The sequence below is a fragment of the Penaeus vannamei genome, chromosome 41 (assembly GCF_042767895.1).
Source record: "Penaeus vannamei isolate JL-2024 chromosome 41, ASM4276789v1, whole genome shotgun sequence".
In the NCBI taxonomy this organism is placed as follows: Eukaryota; Metazoa; Arthropoda; class Malacostraca; order Decapoda; family Penaeidae; genus Penaeus; species Penaeus vannamei.
In genome coordinates, this window is record NC_091589.1 from 22,001,119 (window position 1) to 22,023,618 (window position 22,500).

Here is a 22,500-nt window from a genome sequence, read left to right on the forward strand (position 1 = left end):
TCTTCACTTGTCCTCTTTCTCCCTCTTTTTTCTTTCGTCCTTCCCTCCTTCTTACCATCCTCTTTTCCCTTCCTCTTTCTCTCGCTCCTTCTTCATTTTTCTTCTTTCGGTATCCTTTCTTCTCCCTCACCCTCGTTTGCTCTCCTCGCCCCCTCTTCCTTCTTCCCTTTCCGATTCTAGTACTCCTTTTTGTTTTCCCCTCATTCTACTCCCTCCCCTATCCCTCCTCCCATCCCTAACTCCCTTCCTCTTCTCTTCTTTCCTCCTTGTCCTCCTCCCCGCTCCCTCCTCTCCTCCCTTTCCTTCCTTATTCCTCTTCTCCTTACCTCCCGTCCCCTTCTCTTCTCTCCGCCTCCCTATCCTCCTCTATACCTCCTCTCCTCTTTGTCCCTCCACCCCGCTCCCTCCCTTTCCTCTCCTCATCCCTCCTCCCTCCTTTCCCTCCCTTATCCCTCCTCCCTCTCTCTCCTCCTTCCTCCTCCTCCCCTCTCTCCTCCTCTCCTCCTGAACTCCCCTTCGATCTCCTTCTTCTTCTCTCCTCCCTTTCTCCCTTTCCCATCCATCCCTCATCTGCCCCCGTTCCCTCCACCCTCCCTTCCCCTCCACCCTCCCTTCCCCTCCACCCTCCCTTCCCCTCCACCCTCCCTTCCCCTCCACCCTCCCTTCCCCTCCTCCGTTCCCTCTAAGGTGACCTTGGCGAGTGCCTTGGGAAACCAGTCCTACACCTTAAGAATTACCGTGGGAGTCGGCCAAGATTCTCGTATCCTGTTGGCCAACGGAAGTTAATCGAGAACAGAATGAATGTTCCGAAACGTTTCAATTTAGTTTCCGTTGTTGCTATGAATAACAGACTCTTATCAAACAGGGAAATTAATCTTTGAAAATGCGAGACGTCAAAGGAATTTAATAAAACGGGTGACTCAGCAAGATAAATGAAATGGAGGAGGAGAAGAAGGAGGAGAGAGGAAGGAGGAGGAGATTGTGGAGGAGAATATCATATTACTATTATTACTAATAAAATACAAATCATGTTGTCTTAACAAACAAATATAACAGCGAAGCGGAATATTCAGTTTCGAGACGCCGTTTCCGGTCGCTCTGAGGGGGGGAGGGTGATGTAGAGGTGAAGGGGGGGAGCGAGGGGAGGGGTTGAGGAAGAGGGAAAAGAGTGGTGTGAGAGGGAATGGGAAGGAGAGAATGTGAAGGAGAGGGTGAAGGGAGAGGGGATGAGAGGTGGTGGGGTGAAAACTGGGAGGGGTGGAGGGATAGGGGGGGCGTGGGGAATGGTGACATTTCAGGAAGGGACGAAAAGTGGTGGGGTGAAACCGGGGAGGGGGGGGAGGAGCGAGGAGAGGATTGGTGGGGTGAAAATTAGGGAGGTGGGGGGGATGAGGAGCGAAGTTAGGGGGTGATACGAGGAACGGATAAAGGGGGGTGGCGGGGTGAAAACAGAGGTACGGGGAGGGGGGGGGGAGAAGCATCGGGACGAATAGGAATGGTCAGAGGAAGAGCGTGGAATAGGGGGGAGGGTTGGATCGGATGGTGTGGAGAGGGGAGAGGGAGGGGGGGGGGTTAAGAGGTGGTTTTAATAATCTTCTAATGAACTCGTGAACAGTATTTGGCACCCTTTGATCCGGCCGGACTGTCCTCTGGTGAAAAGGCTATAGGAAATTAATCAAGACAGGTTTATTGAGTGTTTTTTGGGAATATGAGGGGGGGAGGGGGGGGGAAGAGAGAGGGGGAGGTAGGGGGAAGGGGTGAAAGAGATGGGGAAAGGAGATGAGGGGAAAGGGGACTGGGAAGGAGAGGAAGGGAGAGGTAAGGGGAAGGGGCGAAAGAGATGGGGAAAGGAACAGGCGAAAGGGAGGGAAAATGGGCGAAAAGGGCCGAGAAGAGAAAAGGGGAAAGGGAAGAGAAAGTAAAGGATCACATGTTATATATAAAGGCAATCTAGGATATACACATGTACATTAAAAAGGAACACACACACACACACACACACACACACAAAGAAACCCCTCCCCCTCCCCCTCCCCCGCACCCAAACACACACACCCACACCCCAGCGAACGAAAGCACACCTCAATATACCAGAACAGGACATTATAGCTCACCTCACAGCCACGACACCGCCACTCCAGCAGCAGGACGTACGTATCCCGGGCGGCAGGACAGGCCAGGGTGACGTTGCCCCCCGCCCTGGTCACCGTCGGAGCGCCTGCTGGGGGAGAACAAGTAGGGTCAGTAACGGATTATGATTAATGGGTTCTGGTGACCAGATGCTCACAGTGATGAAGAATAACATTTGTATATATATATATGTGTGTGTGTGTGTGTGTGTGTGTGTGTGTGTGTGTGTGTGTGTGTGTGTGTGTGTGTGTGTGTGTGTGTGTGTGTGTGTGTGTGTGTGTGTGTACACATACACGTATATATGTACACACACGCATATACGTGTATGCACACACTTTTATACCAACATTCTCTCTATCCCTCTGCCTCCCCTCCGACCTCCCCTCCCCTCCTTCTCTCATGAAAATAAAACACCAAATATACACCCTCTCTGTCTCTGTTGTTTACGCTTTCTTTATCATCGAACACGGAGCTTCCTCGCTGCACCAAAAGCTCACTCGCCCATTATCTGGCTGAATGCTAGCTTTCCCCATCGGCCCCTTATTAATGGCCGCATCACAGATCACGGCTATGAATAAGGGATCAATACTGGCCATTCAGCGGAGACGACGAACGAATAAACCTGCCCGTAGCTTTTGTTGTGTGTGTGAATGATAATATTCAGGCGGTCGGGCCCCTTTGATTACAGAAGCTGCCGCGAGAGGGTGTTTATGTTTGGCCGCCGATTAGGATGTCGGGGCCCAAAACAATGGGGGGGGAGGGGGTCGTGGTGGGGGTTCCTGGGTGTCGAAATAATGTGGGGAAGAGTGGGGGGGGGGGAGTTTGTTTGTACTTCTCTCTCTCTCTGTCTTTGTTTCTGTATGTCTCTTTTTCTGTCTCTGTATTTCTTTATCTCATTCTCTGTCTGTCTCTTATCACTATCTCTATCTCTCTCTCTCTGTCTATCCCTATCTCTCTGTCCATCTCTATCTCTCTGTCCATCTCTCAACCTTCGTCCATTTCTCTCTATTTCATTTTCTGTCTGTCTCTGTCTCTGCCTACCTGTCTGTCTGTGTCTGTCTCTCACTCTCTCTCTCCCCTTGAATTTTGGTTTGTATGCAGTCGTGTAACTATTGCTGTGAACATTATTATCATAATGCTAGAACTTATCATAATAAATCTCAATCTTGTTATTTTCTTATTATTATGATTATCATAATTATCATCAACATACATTTCATTATTCCATATGTGACAATCAAGCGACGTTTTCCTTAACAGTCAATGACACTTGCTCGTCGTGGTTGGTTAGAACTGCTTTCAAATCACAAGATTATACAAGAGAGAGTTTGTGTCTTCACTATGTTGCATTTCATCTAAGAACCTTTAGAAAGAAGTTTAAGTAAATAATCTTCTGAACATGGAATACATTTACAGGTTCTGTTGGATGACACGGCAAGACTGGCCTGGACTCCTCGACGTGCAGACAGCTGGCACACCTTCTGTAATTTCACTTTATATGTGGCTGTTGCACGCAAGCATTTGGCATTTCATCTGTTTGGCTTGTGGTGTTGTTTGAAGTTCATTCAATGACTGTACATACTGTTTGTAATAACTGTGATTATTAGTGAGGTTATTTTAGCACCTCGGATTATCCCCATCCAACTGCAGTATTACAATAATTAGTAAAAGTATGTTGTTTTGAATGCTAAACGCCCTAGGCAGTTCCGAAAAATAAACATACACATAACTGCATATCGACAGCATTTCACGAATAAATGATTCTTGGAAAACTTGAACTACTAGTCGACTAGCGCTGTCGTAGGTCAGTGATTTTTCCTATCTTCGTTGTGAAATTCAGACGACATAACACCACCATCATCATTACTGTCATAACGATTATCATCACTACCATCATTGCTACCACATTATCATTATTATTATCATAATTATCATCATCATCATCTTCATTCTCATCATCATCATCATTATCATCATATCATCATCATCACCATCATTATCATCATCATCATCATCATCATCATCATCATCATCATCATCATCATCACCATCATGACGGCACAGAATAGAATCATTCTCGTGACGATATTAATCATGATGATAACATACCAACTTTTCGTGATCTCCGACTGGGTAAAAATGCAATGAAACTTGCCAGTGAAAAAAAAACTTGCAATTCATGGTCTTCCTGTTCGTTTTTTTCTTTCTTTTTTTTTTCGTTTTATCTCCTTGATATGACCTTCGAAATTTCTCTATGATTTTCTCAATACCATGTTTGCCAATGATTGTCTCTCGTTATTTCTTCTCCCTTTTCTGCCTGTCTCTGTCTCTCTCTCTCTTTCTCTTTCGGTCTCTTAACCCTTCCTTCCCTCCTTCTCTCCCCTCTACACTCTCTCTCTCTCTTCTTCCCTCCTTCTCTCCCCTCCACCCTCTCTCTCTCTCTTCTTCCCTCCCCTTCTCTCCCCTCTTCTCTCTCTCTCTCTCTCTCTCTCTTCTTCCCTCCTTCTCTCTCTTTATCTTCTTCCTTCCTTCCTTTCGCCCCCCTCTTCTCTCTTTCTTCTTCCCTCCGCTTCTCTCCCCTCTTCTCTCTCTTTATCTTCTTCCTTCCTTCCCTTCGCCCCCTCTTCTCTCTCTCTTCTTCCCTCCTTCTCTCCCCTCTTCTCTCTCTCTATCTTCTTCCTTCCTTCCCTTCGCCCCTCTTCTCTCTCTCTCTCTTCTTCCCTCCTTCTCTCCCCTCTTCTCTCTCTTTATCTTCTTCCTTCCTTCCCTTCGCCCCCTCTTCTCTCTCTCTCTTTTCTTCCCTCCCTCTCTCCACTCTTCTCTCTCTCTATCTTCTTGCTTCCTTCCCTTCCCCCTCTTCTCTCTCTCTCTCTCTTCTTTCCTCCTTCTCTCCCCTCTTCTCTCTATCTTCTTCCTTCCTTCCCTTCGCCCCCTCTTCTCTCTCTCTCTCTCTCTTCTTCCCTCCTTCTCTCCCCTCTTCTCTCTCTCTCTATCTTCTTCCCTCCTTCTCTCCCCTCTTCTCTCTCATTATCTTCTTCCTTCCTTCCCTTCGCCTCCTCTTCTCTCTTCTTCCCTCCTTCTCTCCTCCCCCTGTGACGCTCCTTCAACCTCCTTCACCCGTAATAACTTACTCTTCTACCGCCGTTCTCCAACCTCAGCATTTCCACTCCCTCTCAAATACTATTCAGGTTCCTCCCCTTCGCGCTTCTGTTCCCCTCCCTCTTCTCCTCTCTTTCTTCTTCGATTCCTCTTTCCCCTCTCGTCTTCTTTCTTTTTTCCTCTCTTCTCCTTTCTACTCGCTTCTCCAATTCTCTCCTCTCTCCTCTTTTCATCTCGCTTCTACGCTTCGTCCTTCTCTGCTCATTTTTTCTTGCTTCTACGCTTCTCCTTCTCTCTCTTCTCCTTCCTCCATCTTCTTTCCACTTTCGCCTTCTCTTCCGTCCTCCCATCCTCTCTACTTTTCTTCTCCTTCTTTGCTTCTTCCTTTCCCCTCTTGTTCTATTTTCCCTCATCCATTCCTTGCATCTCCTCTCTTTCGTCTTTTTTCAGTCTCGCCTCTCCTCCTTTCTCTCGCTCTTCTCTTACCCCGCCTCCCCACTATTCTCGCCGCCTCTCCCCTCAACTCATGCGAGTCCCCGCCCCTCTTCCATCCCTTTCCCTCCCCTCGCTCACTTCACCACTTTCCTAAACCCCAACTCCCCTCTATCTTCACTTCCCCACTTCCCTCTCACCCCTCACTATCCTACTACCCTGTCATCCCCTACTCCCACCCCCTTCCCACCCCTGTCTTCCTCTTTTTCTATTCCAGTTCCCCTCTCCCTCTCTTCCTTCACCCCCCTCCCCCCTCTGCTGCGGTCACGGCCATTCAGTGGGACAAGTAAAGCTGTTTTCGGGGGAAGGGAGGGGGGCGGTATAGGGGGAGCAGAGGGGAGAGGATGGCAGAGGAAGAGAAAATGGAAGAAAATGGAGAGGAGAGGAGAGAAGATAAGAAAGGAGAGAGGAGGAGAGATAGATAGAGATAGATAGAGATAGATAGATAGATAGAGAGAGAGAGAGAGAGAGAGAGAGAGAGAGAGAGAGAGAGAGAGAGAGAGAGAGAGAGAGAGAGAGAGAGAGAGAGAGAGAAAGAGAGAGAGAGAGAGAGAAAGAGAGAGAAAGAGAGAGAGAGAGAAAGAGAAAGGAGAAAAGACAGAGTGGGTTACGAGGAGAGAGAAAGAAAGAGGCAAGCGGGAATACAGATGAGAAAGCGAGAGAGAAAATGAGACAAATAATACAGAACATCTAAAACAGTTGTAAAAACTTTTACATCTCTTTTAGAGTATATAAATCAGACGCAATTCCACCGAAAAATATAGGCAAGATACCGAACCTAAACATTCATTTTATTTTAGCTTTTCCCTCGCTACCTCTATTTTTCCCCTTTTTACTGTATTTTAAAAGCGATGTGAGGCCAATGCATTCGTGGTGGCAAGTTAGTGTACACGCCACAATAAATTGTTTATTTTTATTTATTTTTCCCACTGACGACCTTCTAAAACATGAATTCACATAAAAGCAAAAAAGTGACAAATGCATAACTCTTCCAATTCCGCTCCTTTATGGAAGGTAAAAAAAATAAATAAAAGAGAATAAGAGGGAATAGAAAAAAAGGAAAAGAGAATATAGGGTAAAATTAAAAGTGAATAGATAAAATGGAAAAATAAAAGGGAATCGAATAAATATAAAAGAATAGAAACACCAAATATAGAAATGATAAAAGCGTATATAAAAAATAAAAATAAAAGGGAATAAAATAGATAACAAGCAGGCACATAAAATAAAACATAATACAAAGAATAAAAGGGAACAGATAAACGGATTGATCGAAGAGTAAGAATGAAAAGAAGAATGCAAGGGGTTATGGGAGCAAGGAGAGCGAGCGGAAGGGAGAAAGAGAAGAAGAAAGAAAGAGAATAATGGGAAAAGCAAGAGCTAACAATAACCAAATGAGAAAAAAAGTAAAAACATAAGCAAATAAAATAAAAGAAGAAAAAATAGCAACGATCAACGTTATAACCTTCTTATCTAACATAGATAAATCTTGCCCGACATTTCTGCGCTTCCGGATCTGCTCATCAATAAAAAAATAAAGCACATAATGTCAGCGCCAATTAACTATGTAGGATATGACATGACATTCAGGGGATAAAGCATTCAAATATCACAGACATGCTGGTAACTTAACGATCACGAATAGTGTGTGCGTATGCTTATGTGTACGGGTATGTGTACGCGTATGTACGTGCATGCGTGTGCGTGTGCGTGTCTATGTATATACGTATAGGTATATATTTCTATACATGGATGGATGTGAACGCATATGTATATACGTATGGATGGATGGATATATGTACGTGTGTAAATAAATAATTAAGCAAGCAAACAAGCAAGCAAACATGTCGTTACACGTGTCCACCCCCCCCCCCCCCCAAAAAAAAAAAAAAAAAAAAAAAAAAAAAAAAAAAAAAAAAGGAATGGCGACGAGCGCGGCGCGAGCGGGTGTCAATCCCTTGCCGATACGCGAGTGGTCCCCGCTCATCCGGCCGCCGACTCTGGCACTGGCTCGCCGCTCGTTCCGCCCGCGAGATTGAGACAGACGAAAGTCCATTAATTTGAATACGTTCTCAGGGGATTAAACTCAATTATTCCCAGATCCCTTGGCTGATCCATGGCGGTGGGAGAGGGGGGAGGGGGGTGAAGGGAGGAAGGGAGGAGGAGGAGGAGGAGGGGGGATGGAGGGAGGGAGGCGTAGGGGGATGGAGGAGGAAGAAAAGGGAAATGGGGAGGGCACGTGGAGGGAAAGCAGATACGAGAGAAAGGTAGGGAGGAAAGGGGAGAGGAAGGAAGAAATGAGAGGGAGAGGGAGGAGTTGGGGAAAGGGAAAATAAGGGAGAGAAAGGCATTTGGCGATGGACGATAGGGAGATAAGGAAGAAGAGAGAAAAAAGAGAATAAGGCGAGGGAAGGAAGAGGGAAAGGGAAGAAGTGGAGAGACGAGGAAGGAGAAGGGGAAAGAGGGAAAGGAGGGGAGAGGAGAGAGAAGGAGAAGGAAGGGAGAGAGTGGAGGAGGAGGGTAGAGAGAGAGGGGGAAGAAGAAAAGAGAAGGAAGGGAAAGAGAGAGAAGAGAGGGAAGGGGAAGGAGAGGGAAATTCATCGTCTGTTTCCTTTCCTTCATCTCGCAATCACTGTGGTTGCAGAACAGGGTGATTTTGATTTCTTTTGTTCTTGTATTTTCTTTTAACTGATTTTCTTCGAATTAAACTTACAAAGTTGTAATAAGCTAATCGCGTTTATGATAGTAATAACGATAATAACATAACAATAATATTAATAGTAATAAAAATAACAAAAATATTAATAGTAATTACAGTCCTAATAATAACAAAACAACAACGACAACGTCAATGATAAATAAAATTACATCAATAATAACAATAACAATAATAATAAAATAACGGTCATCATAATTATCGTCACCCCCATCATTATCACTTCCCCTTTGTACTATGTTTACATTGTTGTTCATCAAGTAAATGAATATTGATAGCTAAATAGACTCATCTGATAATTGCTTATCATTTGTATGGTAATAATGCTTGCTATATAAAGCAATTGCTGACTTTATAACCCTGCAATTGCGGAACCACAACTGTGAATATATTTACATACACATACTCCCTGTAGGATCTCTCTCTCTCTCTCTCTCTCTCTCTCTCTCTGTCTCTCTCTCTGTCTCTCTCTCTCTCTCTCTCTCTCTCTCTGTCTCTCTCTCTCTCTCTCTCCGTATAATTGTTTCATTGTCCGTTTGTTTCCTCGTTTGCTTGTATGTGTGTGTGTGTGTGTGTGTGTGTGTGTGTGTGTGTGTGTGTGTGTGTGTGTGTGTGTGTGTGTGTGTGTGTGTGTGTGTGTGTGTGTGTGTGTGTGTGTGTGTGTGTGTGTGTGTGTGTGTGTGTGTGTGTGTGTGTGTGTGTGTGTGTGTGTGTGTGTGTTTGCTTGTGTGTGTGTGTGTTTGTGTGTGTGTGTGTGTGTGTGTGTGTATGTGCGTGTGTGTGTGTTTGTGTGTGTGTGTATAGATAGACAGAGAGAGAGGGTGAGAGAAAGAGGGGGGGGGGCGAGGGGAGAGAGAAGGGGGGGGAGGGGGGAGAGAGGGACGGAGAGAGAGAGAGAGAGAGAGAGAGAGAGAGAGAGAGAGAGAGAGAGAGAGAGAGAGAGAGAGAGAGAGAGAGAGAGAGAGAGAGAGAGAAAGATAATAAAGAAATTGGAGAGAGAAGAGAGGAAAGAGATAAAGAGATAAAGATAAATAGATAGATAGATAGATAAAGAGAGAGAGAATAACAGACAAAGAGAGAGAAAAATATACAGAGAGAGAGAGAGAGAGAGAGAGAGAGAGAGAGAGAGAGAGAGAGAGAGAGAGAGAGAGAGAGAGAGAGAGAGAGAGAGAGAGAGAGGGAAAGAGGGAGAGAGAGAGAGAGAGAGAGAGAGAGAGAGAGAGAGAGAGAGAGAGAGAGAGAGAGAGGAGAGAGAGAGAGAGAGAGAGAGAGAGAGAGAGAGAGAGAGAGAGAGAGAGAGAGAGAGAGAGAGAGAGAGAGAGAGAGAGAAACAAAAAACCAGGGAAAGGGCGAGCGAGCGAAATCAGGAAGGCCCGCCGCAGCATCCCCGGAAGTAAAGAGATGCTGACCAAATGATCCCGGCGATATATAACTTATCTCCCGGATGCCCTTCTTTCACGGACAGCGCAGACTCCACTTTGAAAGCTTAAGGATCAAAAGGGAAGCGAACTAAGGGGAGAGGGGAGAGGGGAGGAGGGGAAAAACGAGGACACGGGGAGAGGGGAGGGAAGGGGAGGAGGGTGAGAGAGAGGAGAGGAATGGGGAGGAGGAGGGAAAGAGAGGGAGGAGAAAAGGTGAGGATAGGAAGGAAAGGGTAGGAGGAGAGAGGGACGAGGAAGGAAAGAAAGGGAGATGGAACAGAGAGAAGAGAAGAAGTAAGATGAAAGATAAGGGGCCGAGGGAGAGAGAAGAAGGGAAGAAGAGGAGAGAGAACAAACTGGAAAGAGGGCGGATTGGAGGAAAGAAAAGGAAAGGAACGGGGACAATGAAGAGAGGGGAAAGAAGCGGGAGGAAGGGAAAGGTATAGGGAAGAGAGAAGAAGAGTGAGAAATAAAGATACAGAAGCGAAACGGAAGAGGAGGGTAGGGGAGGAAAGGGGGATTAGCGATTAAATGATAGGGAGAAAGGAGGAATGACGTCAAGAGGTATTTTGAAAGGAAAGAGGGAGTGGAGGGAGGGGGTGGAGGGAAAAGGTAGTTGGACTGCTCATCAAAAATCACCTTTTCAAAAATCCTTTTACCTTGGAGCTATGGAATTAATATATATATACGCCCATAAAATGCTAGTAATAATCATAATCATATTAATGAAAATCACGATAATAAACTATCACTGGTATAATCATTATGTTCATCCCCATAATTATCAATACTATTCTCAATATCATTGAAGTAATGATGATAATGAAAATGACAACAATACTTGTCATCATAATAAAATGACAACTAAAAATATTTAAAAACAGTGAAATATAAAAAAGGATGAAGTTGGAACCAATAGATTCAGAAGAAGAAAAATAAAAGAAGAGAGAAAAAAAAGAAAAAAAAAAACGGGCCACGACACAGCCCATGCCCGAGGAAATTCGCCCTTCTGTTTATTCTGTTAATGGGCAAGAGAGCAAGAAAGAGGGGAGGCGGGAGCGGGGGGGGGATGGAATAGGGGCTTCAGTTGAGGGGAAAAGGACATTACATAATGAGAAAGACTTTTTTTTCTTTTTCTTTACTCCATGTTGACATATCATTAAATCTCATACGCCCGTTTGGAATGCCTTCGGAATTAGTTTCATTCACCATAGGCCTAAAACTATATATAAAAAAAAAGAAAACCAAACAAAAAATAAAATACTTCCCCTCTCTCGCCTTTCTTTTCTCCCCTATTTATCCTCTTTCCCTCAAATATACACACATCTTTACTCATTTTTTTTCCTTTTACATACGCACACACTCAAAGAATAGCTGTGCATGTTTGAGCCCCTGTACGTGTGGTGCGGTGTCTGTATTTACATAATTACTCCAGGTTTCTAATCATGCTTACAAGGGTCGGTTTCGTGCACGCTACATTCACGTCCGCAACAAAGGGCGCCGCCGCCGCCTACGCCGCTCCTTACACGCCCACGTAAACACACACACAGAGGTAAATAAAGACACAAATAAGAGAGCACGCTAATGAAGATACAGTTGCAAACACAGACACACACGACCCCCCCGAAAAAAAAATAATAATAATAATAATAAAATAATAATAATAAATAAATAATAATAATAACAAAATAAAAAATAAAATAAATAAAATACAGATACATACTACACATTAGAAACTAAACACATACAAAACCAACACGGAAACACACACACACACAAACACACACACACACACACACACACACACACACACACACACACATACACACACACACACACACACACACACACACACATACACACGTTTACAGTCAGACCAATCAAAGTGTCTATTAATGGCAGGCGGAAAAGTCTCGAACGGTGTGCATGTGATCTCGAAAAGTGAGAGCGAGGGTCGGTTGACATCAAGGTTTGTGGGGAAAAAGGGAGGAGAAGGATGGGGGAAGAGGGAGAGGAAGAGGGAGAGAGGAAGGATAGGTGAGAAGAGGGAGAGAGTGGCAGATGGGACGGGAGAGGGAGAGGGAGTGGGAAGTGGTTGATGTGGCAGAGAGAGAGAAGTAGATAGAGAGATAGAGATAGATAGATAGAGTGAAATTGAGAGAGAGAGAGAGAGAGAGAGAGAGAGAGAGAGAGAGAGAGAGAGAGATAGAGATAGAGAGAGAGAGAGAGAGAGAGAGAGAGAGAGAGAGAGAGAGAGAGAGAGAAATGGGAGAGGGGTCATAATAACAGAGACACAGACAAGGAAACATAAACATAGATAACAAATTTACCAAAGAGCCAGACACAGTCGGACTAGCACAGGCTACCAAGCAGACGACAAAGAGAAAGAAAAAACACCAAACAAATAAACAGATATTCATAAGGTGAGGGGAGGATTCAGACAAGCGCAAAGGAAGGACATACGCACCTTGATGATTAAGAAAAGACAAACCCCCAAACACAAACAGAAAGACGAAACCAAATAATGGGGAATATCCTAGTTGGCAACTGACGAGTTAAGCTCCGCCCAATTACCTACATTTACAGTAAATATTAAGAGGGTTTCTTTATTTGTTTATCATCACCATCATCATTATTATTATTATTATTATTATTATTATTATTATTATTATTATTATTTACCACTGTCATTTTTAAACAGGTATCGAAAAGGGATACAAGGAAACACTTACCATAGTATATATCTTACAGATTGACGGGTGTGAAAAGGGGGAGGAGCTAAATGACGTCACTGCGTCTAGCCAATGAGCATATTCAGTGAGATGCCAGAAATGTCTGTCACTAGATATTCGAGTAATTTACACAATGTTGTTATAAAAGCAGTTAGAATATTCTAATGGAAAATACTCTTCAGATTAAATGGAAGTGACGCATTACGTATCTTTTCCCTACCTGGCATTAAAGAAAAAGACAAAATATTTAACACAAAAAGAAATTCATAAAGAAGGGGAGATTAAGATGACTACAAGGAAAGGAAGAATCATACCTTAATACATAGAAAAAGACAAGCTACCGTATATGATCAAAAATCCTTAAATGGTGGGATTAACACGAACGCAAATAATAATAATAATAATAAAAAAAAATAAACCAACAAAAACACAGAAATCCATGGAATGGGGGAATAAAACGAACACAAAGAAACTAGAAATCCCATCTTTACGAAGAAGAAACCAAAATCCAAACTATTAAACACAAAGAAACTAGAAATCCCATCTTTACGAAAAAGAAACAAAAAATCCAAACTATTAAACACAAAGAAACTAGAAATCCCATCTTTACGAAAAAGAAACAAAAAACCCAAACTATTAAACACAAACAGAAAACCATAAAGGGAGAGATTAAACGACCGCAAAGGGGAAATCACACCTTCAAGACGTAGGCCACGAGAACTGGTTACGAAATCCCTCATCAAAGCCTTATCAACAGCTGTCCCGATGAACCTGTTTGATCAAAATCTAAGCTAATCTAAATCATTCGGAGTTAATCTATTGGTAGATGAGATATCACTGATAGTGGGTACTCCTTTTGATGTAAAGGAATATAGCAAGAAAGAATAAGTGGACTATAAAGTTCTTGATTTCAGTTCAATAAAGCATTAAAGAAATCAGGCTACAACACATACTACTCTCATGCATATGTATTATGCAAACTCAAACGTACACACACACACACACACATATCCGAAGACCTCATAATCAGCGTTAAATTTTCAAAAATGGCGTTTGATCTCCATTCAACATTTCTTTTACTCTCTCTCTCTCTCTCTCTCTCTCAAAATTATCAGAGCTGCGAAAGTCAAAGGAAAATAACATCAATAGTCGACTGGTAGCGTGAAAAAGAATCACTTTGATGCTTAGGGAATAATGTCAATATATGATAATGATGATGGTGATGATGCCAATATACCCGCTTTGACGACGCTTTTGACGAACGATGGATGAGAAGAAAGAGGATAATCGTAGAAATGGAGAGAGAATAGAAGGCAGAATGATGATGGTGATACTGATGATGATGATGATGATGATGATGATGATGATGATGATGATGATGATGATGGTGATGATGATGATGATATTGGTGGTGGTGGTGGTGGTGATGATGCTGATGGTGAGGTGATGATGATAAGAGAAAGAGAAGAAGAAGAAAATAAAGAAGTAAGAACCGACACAAAACAGAATACAAATGAATCTAAATCGAAAAAAAGCAAGAAAAAAAGATATAAAACAAGCGAAGAAAAAGCAAAGGAAAGGATGAAAGCAAGAATAGTGTATTTATCAGGTTCATTGGTATGCGGGACGGCAAGAGCCCAGCTACCAAATGAGATTTAAACCTTAGGATATTTTCCCTCTGTTCAATACGAATATTATGAATTACTTCTATTCCCTGCGGACCCTGGACTCGTCCCTGGGGAATTCTTAATGCCCGGGGCAATAGAAAAGAGGAGGTGGGGGAGGGAGAAAGAGGACTTGGGGGAGGAAGAAAGAAAGATGGGGATGGGGGAGGGAATGGGGAGGTGGGGGAGGGAGAAAGAGGACTTGGGGGAGGAAGAAAGAAAGATGGGAATGGGAGAGGGAATGGGGGAGGTGGGGGAGAGGAGAAAGAGGACTTGGGGGAGGAAGAAGGAAAGATGGGGATGGGAGAAGGAATGGGGAGGTGGAGAGAGGGAGAGAGCGGAGGCGGGGAAGGGAGAAAAGAAAGATGGGAAGGGAAGAGGGAATGGGGAGGTGGGAGAGAGAGGAAGCGGAGGTGGAGAAGGGAGAAAGAAAGATGAGAAGGGGAGGGGGAATGAGGAGGTGGGAGAGGGAGAGAGAGGAGGTAGGGAAAGGAGAAAGAAAGATGAGAACGGGAGGGAGAATGAGGAAGTGAAAGAGCGGAGGTGGAGAGGGAGAAAGAGTGAGGAGGTGGGAGAAGGAGACAGCGGAGGAAGGAAGGGAGAATGAGGAGGTTATGGAGGGAGAAAGAAAGAGGAGGGGAGGGAGAATGAGGAGGTTGTAGAGGGAGAAAAAGAAGGAGGGGAGGGAAAGATGATAAGGTAGGGTATGGAGAGAGGGGGTGGGGAGGGAGAAAGAATGATGATGAGGTAAGGGGGAATGAGGAGGTGGGATAAGGACAAAGAAAAGGTAGGAAAGAGAAAAAGAAAGATGGGGAAGGGAGAGAGAATGACTAGTTGGGAAAGGATGACAGAAGAGGTGGAGGAGGGAGAAAGAGAAATGAGGAGGGGAGAGGAATGAGGAGGTGGGAGAGAGAGAGAGGAGGTGGGGAGGGAGAGAGAAAGAGAGAGAGAAAGAGGAGGAGGAGGAGGAGGTGGGAAATGGGAGAAAGAGGTGGCGGAGGGAGAATGAGGAGGTGGGCGAGGAAGAAAGGAAAAGGAGTTGGAGGAGGGAGAGGGGAAGAGAATTTGGGGGGGGAGGAAAAGAGAATGATGAGGTGGTGGAGGAAGAAAGAAAGAGAGAAGGCGAGCGGCGAAAGAGGATATGGGGGAGGAAGAATAATAAGGTGGGGGACGGAGAAAGAGTAGGTGAAGGAGGGAGCAAGAAAGAGGAGGCGTCGTGTTGGGAAAAGGAAGCACGGGAAGAGGTAGAGGAAGAAAGAACCAGAGAAGGGGGGGGGGGGAGCAGGAAGGCTTTCAAGAGGATGTATAGAGGAGGGAAGAAAAGGTGAATGGAGAAGAGATGGGGCAAGGAAAGACGGACAAGGGAATAGAGGATATGAAAAGAGAATGGGAAGGGAAGAGTGGAAAGAGATACGGGAGAATATGAAAGAGGGGGAGGAAGGAGGAGGGGTGAGGAAGAGAAAAGGCTGTAGATAGAAAAGGAAAACTACAGAGGTGAAGGAGAGGAAGTATTGAAAGAAATGAGAAACTGAGAGTGGGAGAAAAGAGAAAGAGAATTTTTCCTTCTCTCTATCTCTTTCTCCCTTTTCTCGTCTCTCTCCCTCTCTCTCTTTCTCTTTCCTTCCCCTCCCCCTCTCCTTCCCCCTCTCTCTCCTCCTCTTCCTCCTTCTCTCGCTCTCCCCTCTCTCCACCTCCACACACAGCCACCCTTCCATACGATATATATTCGGAAATTCTCCCTCAGTAATTTCAGTTCATTAAACCTATTGTTTGATCTAGAATAAACTTTGGGGTTTGTTTCGGATAAACCTCCGCGTGTGCTGGTTCGTTGAGAGAACAATAGTGTCCCGGATAATTGCTTCATTAAAGGAAAAACTGTTTTACAAAGAGAAATATATCAGGCGCTCTGCTTTCGGCATAACTTTCCCGAAAATTAAATCAGTGTTTTTAACTAATTGGAAAAGTCTTTCCATTCGGTGTCGTGTTGCGAAAATGCCGTTGCAGAATCCATCGCGTGGAGGGAGTGACGTCTTTTGTGAGATGAGAAACAGGATGTGGGTTTGTTGTCGTTGTTTTCGTATTTTTATGTGTGACTCTGCAAGCGTTGTGCATCACAAGAGGGCCTGATTGCACATCTGTTTGGTGTTCAGTCCGAAATTATCATTTTTATGGTAGCTGTTCTTGTTCATTGTCCATTTCGATTTCTGGCTTTGGTTCCCTTTACTTTAGTGTCGTTGTCTCATCTTTGTCTAATTTTCTAATTTTCCCTCTCTCTTTATCTTTATCTTGTTCTTATTCCTTTTCCTTATCCCTTTCTTCTCCCTCACCGTCATCGTCAACGCTCCTCCTCATCAGCAACAACAACATCATCATCACCACCTCCTCCCCTTTCCCTGCCATTCCCTCCGCGACTTTCACTAACCCTTCTCTCCCTCCCTCCCTCCATTACACACCTCTCCTCCCCTCCCCTTCCCTCCCTCCCCTCACTCTCACTCTCCCTATCTTTTCCTTCAGAAGACGACCTGTCTTGGCTGTTCCTCCTTCACCCTCTCAGACCTTCCTCCCTCACAATGCCCCCTAATGGATATTTTACATCTGCCTAATTCTTCGAGACTTGCACTTACCAAGTTCTTTTAGTCCTCGCTGAGTCTCCCTCCTCCACCCCTCCCCCCACCCTTCCTTTCACACTCCTTTTCTCTCTCGCTTTCGCTCTCTCTGTGTCTCGCTCTCGCTTTCTCTCTCTCTCTCTCTCTCTCTCTCTCTCTCTCTCTCTCTCTCTCTCTCTCTCTCTCTCTCTCTCTCTCTGTCTCTCTTTGTCTCTATCTGTCCGTCTGTCTGTCTGTCTCTCTCTCTCTCTCTATCTCTCCCTCTGTCTGTCTGTCTCTTTCCCTTCTCTGTGTCTCCCATCCTCCTTCTCACCCTTTCTTCCTTCTTACCACTCATCCTCCCCTCCTTCCTCTCTCTCCTTATCATCCTTCTTCAGCCTCGCCCCCTCCCAACCTTCATTCGTTTATCCGTTACTACTATGCCGCTCTTTTTCTTTGTCTATCTGTGTCTGTGTGTACGTCTGTCTGTTCGTGGATATCTGCGTCCCTCTCCCTCTCCCTCTCCCTCTCCCTCTCCCTCTCCCTCTTCTCTTCTCTTCTCTTCTCTTCTCTTCTCTTCTCTTCTCTTCTCTTCTCTTCTCTTCTCTTTCTCTCTCTCTTCTCTTCTCTTCTCCTTCTCTCCTCTTCTTTTCTCTTCTCTTCCTCTCCTCTCCTTTCCTCTCCTCTCCTCTCCTCTCTCTTCTCTTCTATTTTCTTCTCTTCTCTTCTCTTCTCTTCTCTTCTCTTCTCTTTCCTCTCTTCTCCTCTCCTCTCCTCTCTTCTCTTCTCTTCTCTTCTCTTCTCTTCTCTTCTCTTATCTTCTTTTTTCTTCTCTCTTCTCTCCTCTCCTTTCTTCTCTTCTCTGCTCTTCTCTTCTCTTCTCTTCTCTTCTCTTCTCTCCTCTCCTCTCCTCTCCTCTCTTCTCTTCTCTTCTCTTCTCTTCTCTTCTCTTCTCTTCTCTTCTCTTCTCCTCTCCTCTCCTCTCCTCTCTCTCCTTCCCTCTCCTCTCCTCTCCTCTTCTCTTCTCCTCTTCTCTTCTCCTCTCCTCTCCTCTCCTCTCTTCTCTTCTCCTCTCCTCTCCTCTCATTCTCATTCTCATTCCCACTTTCCTCTCCCACTCCCTCCCTCTCACCATTCGCGTAACAACTAATTCACTCTCCAATATCGTCTGTCCCATTAGTCCTCTATACGTCTCTATTCGGAGCCGTGGGTAGTGTTTATATCAACTCTTTCTCTTTCTATTCCTCTTTCTTTCGCCTTCTTTTCCCTTATTTTCTCCGTAGCAGCCGTTTCCTCTCTTATTTTTATCTCAACTTTTCGTGTCTTCTAGTCTTCGTTTCTCATTCTCTTTATATCTCTGTCTGTCTGTCTGTCTCGATTTAGCATTTTTTGTTGTCTACTACACTATTATTTTTTTTATCTTCTTGTCCACCTAGGCCTAATTCCTATATTTTCCAATTTTTTAAGCTTCTATTTCTCGTCTCCCCTCATCCCTTCGCTGCTCTCTACTCTCTTTTCCCCTCTTTACCGCCATGAGACTCGAATAAATATATTTTCAGTTCGCCGTAATCAAACTATGTGATTTTGACTTCCATGTTTTTCGTTGCGTTTTCTGCTATTTTCTCTTTCAATGCTTCCTTTAAATTATTCCGAAACGTTATTGCATTCTCCTATTTTTTTTTCTCCTATTTTCTTTAAATCCCATTTTCTATTATTTTTACATATTTTGTTTCTTGTTTGTTGCCATTTTACCATCCTCCCTTCCTCCCCCTCCCTCTCCTTCTCCCTTTCATTTTTTACTACCTCTCATTCTCTTTCTTTCTCCCTCTTCACACTTAATTCCACCTCTTCCTCTTACTTCCCACTCTCGCTGTCTCTTTCATCCTCTTTTTTTCCCTTCCTCACATTCTTCCTTCTTCCTCTCGCCCTCAGACCTCTCACTCTCTTGACTCTTTCCTCCCCCTTTCCCTCTCCCTTCTTCTCTTCTCCCTCCCTTTCCCTTCTCCTTCTCTTCTCCCACCCTCCCCCTTCACCTTCTCTTCTCCCTCCCTCCCCCTTCTCCTTCTCTTCTCCCTCCCTCCCCCTTCTCCTTCTCTTCTCCCCTCCCTCCCCCTTCTCCTTCTCTTCTCCCTTCCTCCTTCCCTTCTCCCTCCCTCCCCCTTCTCCTTCTCTTCTCCCACACTCCCCCTTCTCCTTCTCTTCTCCCTCCCTCCCCCTTCTCCTTCTCTTCTCCCTCCCTCCCTCCCCCTTCTCCTTCTCTTCTCCCTCCCTCCCTCCCCCTTCTCCTTCTCTTCTCCCTACTTCCCCCTTCTCCTTCTCTTCTCCCTCCCTCCCCCTTCTCCTTCTCTTCTCCCTCCCTCCCCCTTCTCTTTATCTTCTCCCCCCCTCCCTCTCCCTTCTCATTCCCTCCCCCTCTCCTTCTCTTCTCCCTTCCTCCCTCCCCCTCTCCCTCTCCCTTACCCCTCCCTCCTACACTCACCAGCGAGGAAATGCGCAGACAAAAGGTTTATTTACATACGCGGACGCATTCCCTATGTATATAAGGTCTTGCCATCTGCTCCTCTGTTCCCAAAACTCGAGTGAAAATCCAAAAATCTCTCCATACATAAAATACGAGTCAAGTATGGCTTCCTTATGCTCGCGGGTCAAAAAAAAAAAAAATGTATTGCTTTCTCAAAGATTTTTTTCCCTAAGGATTTGTAGTTCTGATCTTTCGAGGTTAAGCAATAATGATATCGATTACGATGTATGTATATTGATGTACTGGATACCTGCACGTACACATATAAAGACAAACAAACCCACTCACAAACAAACAAAATACATACAATAATACAAACAAATAAAGAAATACATAAACATCAAACAAGAACACACAAATCAAGATCAAACCAAACACCCAACCGAAAAACACACACACACAAAGAAAAACAGACAAACACATAACAAAACCAAAAAACACGAACATACGAACAAAATGCCCGACCCTCCCATCTCTCGCTAACCCACATAGACGCTTGGTATCAAAATTCGAGGCATCTTATGAACATCTTAGTTTTATCTTTGTTATTACTGAACCATTTTCACTGAAAAACACTTAGCATAAAATATCGCACAAATTATTAGGGTCAAGAATTGGGGCGGAGCTAATGACGTCATCACGTTTAGCCAATGAGAGAGCACAGTGAGATATCAGATATAGCTAGATTCTTAATCATTCAAGTAATTCACTGGCTATTGTTATAATCATATGAAATAAAATAAAAATTACTGTAAGGAAAAAAAACAATTTCATTTTGGGGTTCAATAAGCTAAATAGAAGCAGAGCTACCCTGGTTATATGCTCCTGGTTATATGTTATAAAATATATGTTATATGTTATAAGCATATGTTATATGCTCCTGGTTATATGTTATAAAACTAATCTAGGCTTGAAATGAATCATCAGCAGCTTCATAACTCCAGTCTACGAGGAATAAGAAGAGTATAACCCAAGTACAAGTTTCAGCCAAAAAGAACTTACACCCGCCAAGGTTCAGTTTCGAAAAGTTAGAGTTCGAGCTTTTATATTTCTTTTATATTTCTTCCTCTCTCCTCCTAATTTTCGAGTGATTATTTTTTTATTTGCGATGACTCTGCGAACATAAGATAACTTTGGTATAAAGATGATTCCATTCCTTCTTGCCTGGGCTAAGTTGGCTTTCTTAGACACTGAATGAAGGATGTAGTTCTCTTTCTCTCTCTCTCTCTCTCTCTCTCTCTATCTATCTATCTATCTATCTATCTATCTATCTATCTATCTATCTATCTATCTATCTATCTATCTCTCTCTCTCTCTCTCTCTCTCTCTCTCTCGCTCTCTCTCTTTCTCTTTCTCTTTCTCTTTCTCTTTCTTTTTCTCTTTCTCTTTCTCTTTCTCTCTCTCTCTCTCTCTCTCTCTCTCTCTCTCTCTCTCTCTCTCTCTCTATATATATATATATATATATATATATATATATATATATATATGTATACATATATACATATATCAATACACACACATACACACACACACACACACAAACACACACACACACACACACACACACACACACACACACACACACACACACACACACACACACACACACACACACACACACACACACACACACACACACAGAGGGCAAGCTACCATAAAAGTAGCATCTGAAATTATTCACAAGGAAAAAGAATTCCTAGAAAAGCATAAGTTAACTTGTGTTCACCTGCGAGGAGAGGCTTTCAGATATAAAACATTTTTGCATATATCTTCATGGAAAACTTTTCCTCAGCTGCGAGACGAGGGCAGAGAGAGAGAGAGAGAGAGAGAGAGAGAGAGAGAGAGAGAGAGAGAGAGAGAGAGAGAGAGAGAGAGAGAGAGAGAGAGAGAGAGAGAGAGAGAGAGAGAGAGAGAAATAAAATGAAATAAATATCAATAATGCACTAAAAGTATGGTTAGGTTAAAGCAATCAACAGCTACTAGATCATTAATCAGTTAGTGTTTGACATTTATACATTTACATATAAACATATATGAGTACTTTATATAAATATCCATACATGCATACATACATACATACATATATACAAATGTGCAGGATATATACATACATACATACATACATACATACATACATACATACATACATATATATATATATATATATATATATATATATATATATATATATATATATATATATATAATACATAAACATATATATGAATTTATGAACTTTGACAGTGATTCGACCCCCCACCGCCATTGCAAGGACAGTCACTCTAACCACTGATACACGACCCTCTATAGGGAGTGTGCAACTAGGAGCTTACTACCATCCATAGGCATTACCTATCTACTCATACCTGAGTAAGGATAGCGAAGTTTCACACACACTCTCCGTGGGCATTCGGTATATACAGATAGAGCAGTTCAAATCCCAAATCAGATATCCTTAGGTAAATTCAATGAAAGATAGAATAATGGCCGTCGTGACCGCCTTGCAAGTTCTTTGCAATGGCGGTGGGGGTTCGAATCCCTGTCGGAGAGGTTGTAAATTCATGATATCAATGCGGCCAGTGCATTCTTCCATCTTTTATTGATACCGCCCCCCATGCTCCTCCTTATCCTTGCTTCCCTTCGCCTCCCCTGCACCCCCTTTTTGTTTTAGTCTTCCTCTCTACCTCAATTCTTTCTCCCATCTTTTCCAGTCCCGTCTTTCTCGCTCTCGCTCTCGCTCTCTCTCTCTCTCTCTCTCTCTCTCTCTCTCTCTCTCTCTCTCTCTCTCTCTCTCTCTCTCTCTCTCTCTCTCTCTCTCTCTCTCTCTCTCTCTCTCTCTCTCTCTCTCTCTCTCTCTCTATCAAGTATCCTTCTCTGAAACCTATAGTCTTATCTACTCCATTCATTATATTTCGTCTCTTCTACCTTTCTCTCGTTATCTCCTTCTCAGTCCTTCCTAGTTCACTTACGTCCCCTTTCACCATTTCCTTTCTTAACGCACGTTATTTTTTCCATGGTATTCTCCTCCTCATTTTCTGCCTTTTCCCTTTCCTCTATTATGCTATCTTACCCCTTTCTTTCTCTCGTATTCCTTTCGTTAATCTTTCCTCATTTCTTTCACTGTGGGATCTACGTTTTTC

At 43.7% G+C, this 22,500-nt stretch overlaps 1 protein-coding gene across 5 annotated transcripts in view; it reads right to left on the reverse strand.

Annotated features, from left to right (window-relative positions):
• Window positions 1-22,500, reverse strand: part of Ptp99A (Protein tyrosine phosphatase 99A) — a 1,223,378-nt gene that overhangs the window by 803,137 nt on the left and 397,741 nt on the right. For 3 of the 5 annotated variants that reach the window (XM_070117630.1, XM_070117627.1, XM_070117629.1), the window contains exon 2: window positions 2,115-2,221. In XM_070117630.1, the coding sequence (XP_069973731.1) occupies window positions 2,115-2,221 (107 nt within the window). The remainder of the gene's footprint in view (window positions 1-2,114; window positions 2,222-22,500) is intronic. The other 2 variants (XM_070117631.1, XM_070117628.1) reach the window with 1 other exon arrangement.